General features: G+C 31.4%; 1 protein-coding gene across 1 annotated transcript; it reads right to left on the bottom strand.

Moving 5' to 3' along the window:
- Positions 1-3,941: 3,941 nt before the first annotated feature.
- On the bottom strand, positions 3,942-8,518 carry Osi5 (Osiris 5). Its single transcript, XM_085203435.1, has 3 exons — positions 8,218-8,518; positions 6,418-6,533; positions 3,942-4,192 (listed from the first exon to the last, which is right to left on the bottom strand). The coding sequence occupies exons 1-3, from the start codon at positions 8,501-8,503 to the stop codon at positions 4,013-4,015; spliced, it is 582 nt and encodes a 193-aa protein (XP_085059561.1). The 5' UTR covers positions 8,504-8,518; the 3' UTR covers positions 3,942-4,012.
- Positions 8,519-8,985: the final 467 nt, after the last annotated feature.

Genomic DNA, 8,985 nt, shown 5'->3' with positions numbered 1-8,985 from the left:
CAGTTTCAGTTCAATTTTAAGACATTTGGCGTTGGTGGTGCCTAGCGTGTGAATACTTGTGGCAGACAGACAAACAAACTAATAAATGAAATAAACATAGGTGAAATTAGTTTCACTTACGATAGGAGATAGCTTTAAGCATTATATATATTAACCACAAATAAATATCGAACCTATGAACTTCAGCGTAATAAGCACGTACATCGTCAAATTTAATTATAATTGTAGATAAGTCTCATAAAGCCATTTGGTGCTTTCTCTTCTTATACTATCGTTAAGTTGGGATTGTATTGAAATTTCCATATTTAGCATAGATGGTTTTGGGTTCAAATATCTCAAAAGGAAAAATTTTGTAAAAAGTCATAGTTCTGTTGAGTTATAGTTAAAAGTGGTGGAATATATCGCACGGTGTTGAGTTCCACTACTAATATCTAAATGTCTTAAAAATGGGCGGAATCTGGAAAACAATGTCTTAGCTCTAGGTTCCTTCTGCCTACCCTGCTATGCCGTAAAAATCGTGATGCTGCTGCTAATAGCGCTGCTTTGTACTTGACTGTACTTGATATAGATTTATTATAAAATCTTCTCCGTTCTCTCCGCATAGAAGTCAACCGAAGACAAAATAAACTTTCACCTTCCAACGAATAAAGTAAGTACAATAAATAATTATGTTTCATAAGAGCTTGATAGCGGATAGTCATGTAGAAAGTAATGTTCTCGTACTGTACGGTGTACCTCTCTTTACCTCGAAACACGATTCAACAAGATCGTTTGCACAGTGTAGGTTTAACTAGAGATTAATCGAATTCATAGAATATATTTTTTGAACAATAACAACAAGTTTTTTTATATATAAAATTTGTATATCTTCATGCTTCACGCTGTATCCAGTGTAGGCTACCCTACACTGGATACAGCAGAGGGAATCTGGGGACCTAGTGCTTAGATACTCCGTTTCCATTAAAAACACATTCTCATTTTCCATTGAATTCTTGAAGCATTGCGTGTTGACTCAACATCGCGCTTTTTAACAGAGCGAGGAATAACAAATATTAAATATTTTATTCCTTCAAGTGGGAATCGAACCCACAACCTATCGTCACACGCTTGTGCCTCCATGCTACGACTGGCCACAAACATAATTAAACCTTTTTTTTTTTAAGATTGTTAAATACATTTTCTTATACAACCAACCAATTTTAAAATTGTTGCCAATTACATCAACATCCTCTTCCGAGCTTATTCATTTAAATATATGATATAGCCTGATAATTATAGTTATCATTATTTTAACAATAAAACATAAAAAAATACTGCATTCATCTGAGGCAAAAATAAAAAAAAAGTTGAGATATTTGTAAGTACCTACATACAAATACTAAAATTCACATATAAATAATACTAAAATTCGCTCATTTGATGCAATCATGAAGCAATTGCATTTTAAAAAAAAAACAAATATTAGTAGGTTTATAATATGAGGAGACTAATTATAAACTTAGATTTGTGTGTAAATACGTCAATGTTGCTCCAAATGAGCGATAATAACAATATGTTACTTACTCTGAACACACATTACTCTATAACATTGAGCTTTAAACACCTGTTCGTGAGTACAAATAAATATATGAATTGTGTTATTATCAATTATTTTTTTATATTCTTAATGGTCTCATTGATGATACTTCAAGAATTGGACAATCAAATAGTAATTGACAGCGAGATTATAAGATCTAAACATTGTGGCCGACATGGTGAACCCTCGGTGTGACTGAAAACGCACACTCGGGAACGTATGAGAATCGAACTCACAACCGTCAACCCACAACCGGGTGAGAAAATTATTTTTCTTACTCTGGTAACAAGACATTTGCCTTGGTAGTGCGGAATGGCTCCGTCCATTTTAACAAGATTCCTGATTAAGGCTTGACGGTATTAATGACGTTTGTGGGTTTGATTCCCATTTCTTTTTCATTTCATTCATTTCCTTGCTGGTAGGTAATACGACAAAGCATCTTGAAATTGGGCGAAAACGGGAAACGGAGTGTCTAAACACTAAGTTGAAACTGAAAACAAGTATACAGAATAAGTTAAGTGTATATGAGTAGACTACGTCCGTAAGCACGTAATTATAGTTTAAATATGAAGTATTTAGTCTTCAGAGATGAGCTTCTTAAGAGTCGGATATCCTAAGCGTTGCTGCAATTATGGAATACGGCGACGGTTTCTAACTACAACCGGACCTATAAATTGTACAGTTGACAGCAAAATTGTACTGGGATATTTGAAACCATAGGTACTTACCATTACCATTATATATGATTTGTTTGGTTTAAATGATTTTATATATGTACCTACTATTCATTTTAATATAAAAATAAGATATTGTTAACTTCAATATTTAATGAACGTGATGGATAAATATGTTATTCATTTATTTCAATTCGTCAATTTACAGAAATATTTTTTAATCATAAACTAGACTTACAAACCAGAGACCAAGAGGTCATCAATGTGTGCCATTGTTTGAGGCTCGAACATTACACTAGTACGAACTCACAAAGCAAGCAACCATTATTTATACACAATATTTCTTTACATAACATTTCATACATATTTCTTGAATTTTACATTTACAGTCTCTTGTTTCTACAGATTATATAAATTGACAGATTATATAAACAAACGATATTCACTAATAAACCACTGGAGACACAAAAAACAAAAATCATATATTTTTATGCGAACAGTACCCTATTTACAGTTGGCCTTATTAGAAACTATAGGTACATGTCGTCGCTGCTTACCACTTTTTAGCTATTTCCATGCCCACTCAGTGAGTACCATCACAGTATAAGGTATTTTATCAACAGGAAAAAGTATGTATCTGATATTTTACAAACATACTTACTTTGATAAAATATATTTATTATATACCTACATAATATATTACAAACGTGCACAAGGATGTGACTGTAACGCGGCGGTTGTGGGTTCGATCCCCACTCCATGAAATTAATTATTATTTGTTAATATTTTCATTCTCTTCGCTCTGCCACTAAGGCAAAAGCCCGGCGTTGTGTTCCGCCACTCAAAATGCAATAATAAGTTTTCAACATTATTTTTTTTATATAACATAAGTCCCTCTGTTGAGTGACAGAAATTAACACAGCACTGTTATCTTACGATACGATTAAAAATATTTTGAGCGCCACCTATATTTAGTGGCGTGAAGTGTTATGTCACAAAAGCAATTCTTTTATATAAGACATTTTACCAATCATCACTAGATGGCGCTGCTTTATTTTTTTAAATAATTTATTATTATTTATTGTGTCAAAAGTTTTTACCTTTCTTCTTCTCAGACTTTTTTACTTTTCAGAATTTTTCGAATAAGTAGGTGCCTTATTATATTAATGTTTTGACAGTTTACATTTTTCGTTGAACTGAGCGAAGTGAAGATCTTAGTGGTCAAAAGTGTGTTTCGTCGTAATGCTACTCCTCCTAGACTGTTACATAGATGTTACAGCTCTGAAATTTTGCAGGAACGTTGTGGACGAAACGGTGATCCCAGCGAAGTAGTCAGGTGATAATTGTTATTATAATTTTTCAGTTTCAATGGTCATAATGTGTCCCATAGAGTTAAGCTGTGGAACGTTTTGAAATTCACGCGCACAGATTGAACTTTGACTAATCTAACCCAGCGTGTGCAGACAAAACCGAAAATTTCATAAAATTTTTGTAATAATTTCGCAAAATTTTGCGCAACATAGCTTCCCTCAGCTTCATTTGCCGTGCACAGGATGTGGCAGATCTTAGTATAATCTTAATGTGCACTACTATGTACTATGTACTATGTGTATTATGTGCACTATGTACACTTCTACATCCTTTTCTGATTCAAGATTTATAATATGAACATATAGAAATAAAACAAATGATTCAATGAAAATAAATAACATTATATTACATTAAAATAACAATAAATTAAATTAAACAAATAACAAATAAACTACTGGTACTCGGTCCAGCCTTGGTAAGGTAGCGGCGTATCTAAATCCCTCCTTCGTCGATGATGCCCGTGGTGTCCAGCATATATGACTTGGTGGTCATCGTGGTCGTCGTGGGAAGTCAGTTTCTTCACACCGACTATACCGGAAAGCATGAGGGCTAATGCCGATACAGCTAGTGCCTGCAAATTTAAATTTAGAAATTTATATTTATAAGTATAGAAAATTGATATTTAATTTTTTTATAGCTTCACGCTGTATCCCGCATATATTCATTTCCCGAGTGGGAATTGAACTAATGACCATGGAGTTTACAGTCATATATATTTTAAAATATATTAACTATAGAAGATAAAATCATATATTTACACATTTCTTATAATCAACATGGTAGATGTAGAGGCTAGTGATAAGACACTCTGTTTTCTATTTTTTGTTAAATACATTACGAGTTAAGTTGTAGATCGGAGAGGATTAATAAATTATACGTATATAAAGAAGATATAAAGAACATAAAACCACGTTATTTTCGTTCCCTTCATGAATAAGGTCGATGACAAGCTTTCCCATACAAACGTAATTTATCATTGTGACACTGTAGTAGGCAGTTGAGTTAGTTCAATTTCCTTTTGGAGAAATATTTCTATATCTATTTATATATGTATGTGATATATGTAGCTGTTTTCAATACAATTATTAAATATTTCACAAGGTAAAATAAAATGGAAATTGTGTATTCCTAACTTTAAGTTAAATAGAGTGAACTCTCTTTTATTACATGTCAAGATAATTATGTATTAGTCCTAAGCCTAGTTTAAGTAAGTTAGAGTAAATAAACAAATATAGTTAATAATTTAGAAAAAAATAACAAACGGACCACTTTTTCGTAGTAACATAATAATGTCTAACTCGAAGAAAAAAATGAAATTAAATGTTTCAAGCGAAATATGAATAAAAATAAATTGTAAACATTTTTAAATATGAATATAAGTAATGTTACGTAAAATTTAAACCTGTTTACATCTCATAAAATATTAATAATTCAACTTTACATTTGTCTACGATTCACTTTTCAATACAACAATTGTATTGTAATTGGTAAGAGCTAATGCGGAATGCGCGCGCGCCGTGACGGCTAGTTCTTTAAGAAAAGAAAGTTTGCTCTTAGTCCAGTCTTTTTAGATGTTTTGAAGAAAACTACATAGGATTAGAATTTTTGTATGCATTTTTATAGTAAACTATAACAGCTTAAAGTTAAAAAAGGTCTACCTACCGTACCTAATTGATTTGAATATTCAATTCCGACTCGGGGTAACTAATTGTAGTAGAACTGGGTTATTACGAACACGTTTAGTACAATTTTCTGTTTAATACGCCACCTTAATTAAAATCCTGGCACTTAATAAAATTTTAAAGCTTTTTATATCGGTTAATACGATTATCATACTCTTTTATACGGTGTTACTCACTCTATAAGTAATAAATCACTATCATTAAGAGATGGAAGACCCTAATAGCAAACGATCCTTGACTGTGCATGAGGCGAGCCTGAAACCATTCAAAATTGTTTGAGAAATGTTACAGAAATAAAATACTTGGTATAAATACACCCCAAATGAAGGGGTGTTCAAATTTTTATATTACTTAACAAAATTTTAACGTTGCTAATTAAGAACGTATGGTTTAGTGGTCAGAACGTTTAGACGGTTTCCACAAGGCGCGCGTTCGAGTTCAAATCCGGCTATCAACTTTATAATCGTTACACCTCTTTTAGTGTTAATTTACACTAACATTTTTAATAAAGATTTCTATTTCTTATGTTATTAAATATTAATAAAGCAGATTGTAATGTGTAAAACATTGCTCTTTTTTGTTCAACAGTAATTTTATATAAATAATTCATTCGTAAATGAATTTATGATTAATTTAATACAGTTTTTGTAAATCGAATATATTATAATATTTTCTTTTTCAGCTTTACGCTGTATCCATCGATTAATTAATAATTAAGCATTAATTAATAATTTGATTTTCCAGTAAAAATAAAATAAAATACGCAATATTAAATATTAGTCGAAAGACACTTTGTATAATGTTTATGTTATTTGGGTTTTCTTTTATGTATTTATAATACATATATATATTTTTAAATGTATCGAAAAATGAATAAATTTATTTTACTAACCAGGTTCATTATTATAGGTTATTTTTAAGATATTAGAGTCCAAAACTACACGTGACATATATGTATATCCGAATTAAAATTGAGTTATAATAACTGAACTAAATCTAATGAAAATTTCTTACATTCATAGACAGCTAATGTTTTTTTAAATAATTACATTTAAATGCACTTAAAACTTGATATATGTTTCAGAGTACGCATATATAAGTGTTAAATACTTACTTTCATAGTAAGGAGGCCTAATCCACCTATACCTACAGCACCTAAGGTTTTGGCAAACATCAACCCCAACATTGCTAGCGATGACGTGCCACCATCTCCTTTTCCTCTGCCCGTTGCTGAAAAAAATATTAATTAATTATAATTCAGGTAGACGTTGTTCTTTTTTCCCCCACCAGGAATATAATCCCCCACCACCGCGTTATCCCACTGCGCTACAATATCCCTCAAATTTTTTGGAAAAGATATAATTTTTTTTAAATGAAATTATTAAATATTCCATTCCTCCGAATGGGAATCGAACCCACGCACACTTCTACCCGCGTGCCACGACTGCTTTTAAGCTTATTAAAGCAAATAATCATATTCCTTACAAATTAGTATATCAAGGAAATGTGTTTTACCGGAACACTAGTTGTACACAATCGCATGTCGAATATTTAATAATTTCAACAAATACTTCCTATTCTATTCTATTGTTGTGAAATAATGTGATTCTTTACTACTATTATTATAGTTGAAAAATATGACATTTTTAGTAAAGTAGCTTCTTTCTACCTTCATTTGCAGTTACTACGAAATTTAGTCGGACGAAAAGCTGTAATAGTCAAGTTCTTATTTAACATTTACACATTTTTTTAACATATTGAAATCGAATCAAATAAGAACGAAGACAAAAAAAAACAAAGTAAAAAAACCGGCTTCACGCATCTTTTCGTAAAGCAGAGTAGGCTGAAGAAACCTTAACCTTATGTGTAAAGAATATTATCATTCAACGAGTGAGGATCGAACCCAACTGTTGCGCTTATAGTCAGAAACAAAATTGGTATTAAAATCTCACCTAATTGAACAATACAAGCAACTTAATTAAACTAAATATTGTTTGCACATACATACATGCTTATAATTATCATTATTTAGTGCACAAAAAATCTTGAGTGTCTTTACACTTAGGTTTTTTCTATACTTACTATTTGTTGTCGGATATATTTTTAATTCTTTTCGATTAAATTACGTACATTTTTGCTAAGCTAGACTAGTTTAACCAATTCTGGATTTGAACTTACATAATATAAAACAGAGTTAATTTTTTATCGTAAGATACAGTACGATATGTAAGGACATAATGCCCCAAAATTATCTTATTTTCTTTTCAAATGGGCGCTAAAATTTACTGTGCCCAGGAGATTGCTTTAGGTTAAAGAAATCAATGAATCTGCACTCATCAGAGTAAAAGCCATGATTCCACTGCACTACAACGGTGTAAATTATGTATTGTGTCTATTTCCACGCGGACACGTCACATCCGCTAGGCCTACAGACCTAGTGGCCCGCCTTTCTACACATTCCTTATCGGTTTACTGTTTTTTTTTTATTATATCTTCATGTACTTTCTCTCGTTTTACTAAGCAGGCAGCTAATTAGAGTTATATCACTCCGTTGTCTACTAAGGTGATAAGTAAAAATACGTAATATTATCACATAATGTATTAAAAATACATATTTAAATAAATAGATATTTAAATAAATTAAGAGCGGCGCATGAGAATCATTTAATTATTTAGAAAATATTAGGTATAAATATAATTATATTTGTTCATTTGTTAACTTAAAAACTTAAAATTATTAACTTAAAACTTTTATATTTATTCACTAAATGTGAATTCCTTAATTAAACTAAAAAAAATAAGCCTACCAACCTAAAGCACATAAACTGTAAAACTTCTGTCAGTATTCATTTACTTAAATAATTCAAAATGTTATAACAATTTGACTTTATTTTATTGATATTATATCACTCACCCGTCTTCTCTTTGTTCGAATCATCTATCGCTTTAAGCGATTCCGAGAGGATCTGACCAAGTTTATCCTTTTCAATCAAATTTGGCAATTTGACATGTAATTCATGATTTTGTAGGAATTTCGCTATCCTCAAAAGTGGCGAGCTTCCAAGGGATCTGCTTTCATCTTCTATACTATTGTCGTGGATTGAAACCAGTTTGACACCATCAGCTATACTAAGATCTCCATCCCATAAGGATGCTGTAACCAAATTGATAACAGCAAGTGTGATAAGAACTCGATACATTTTCGTTAGAGGTTCGTCAAGAATTAAGCAAGAAAGGGAGATAAAATGCTTTTATAGTGGAGCTTTCAAAAAAATGAACAAGAATCGTTGCTTCGAATGGCGATAAGATAAATAAAAAACGGCGGCGCGATTCCGCGATCGTTTGATATTCACACTCTGTTTATTTTCATAATTGAATGTCACTTTTATTAATACGCACACTTATTAGGTGTTGAAAACACAGTTATTTGTAATAAAAAAGATTATATTTTTATGGTATCTATATTTAATGAGTATGTGAGAAAAGTGAAAATTTGACGCTTGTGCAAAAAAAATTGTCCTGGCGCAGCAAATTTTCACAGGTTTGATTCCCACTCAGTGAGATTTATTATTTAAACTTTCTCGCTTTCCTGACAAGAAACAGCGGAAATTTAGGCGGAAGTCAGAAATGAAGTATGTTACCTCTAAGTTCCCTTTGCCTATCCTGCTAAATAGGAAATACT

The sequence above is a fragment of the Heliconius melpomene genome, chromosome 19 (genome assembly GCF_056956725.1).
Source record: "Heliconius melpomene rosina isolate 202511_hmr_F chromosome 19, ASM5695672v1, whole genome shotgun sequence".
In the NCBI taxonomy this organism is placed as follows: Eukaryota; Metazoa; Arthropoda; class Insecta; order Lepidoptera; family Nymphalidae; genus Heliconius; species Heliconius melpomene.
Note: the sequence above shows the minus strand (reverse complement) of the source record. Positions and strands in the feature narration are given on the sequence as shown.

What these genes read in the sequence shown, in the direction of transcription:
- Osi5 (XM_085203435.1), bottom strand. Translation starts at nt 8,503, where the DNA reads ATGTATCGAGTTCTTATCACACTTGCTGTTATCAATTTGGTTACAGCA. An exon ending in TTCGAACAAAGAGAAGACGG is followed by an intron (nt 6,534 to 8,217) that starts GTGAGTGATATA and finishes TATTTTTTTCAG; the next exon opens with CAACGGGCAGAGGAAAAGGA. An exon ending in TAGGCCTCCTTACTATGAAA is followed by an intron (nt 4,193 to 6,417) that starts GTAAGTATTTAA and finishes TTAAATTTGCAG; the next exon opens with GCACTAGCTGTATCGGCATT.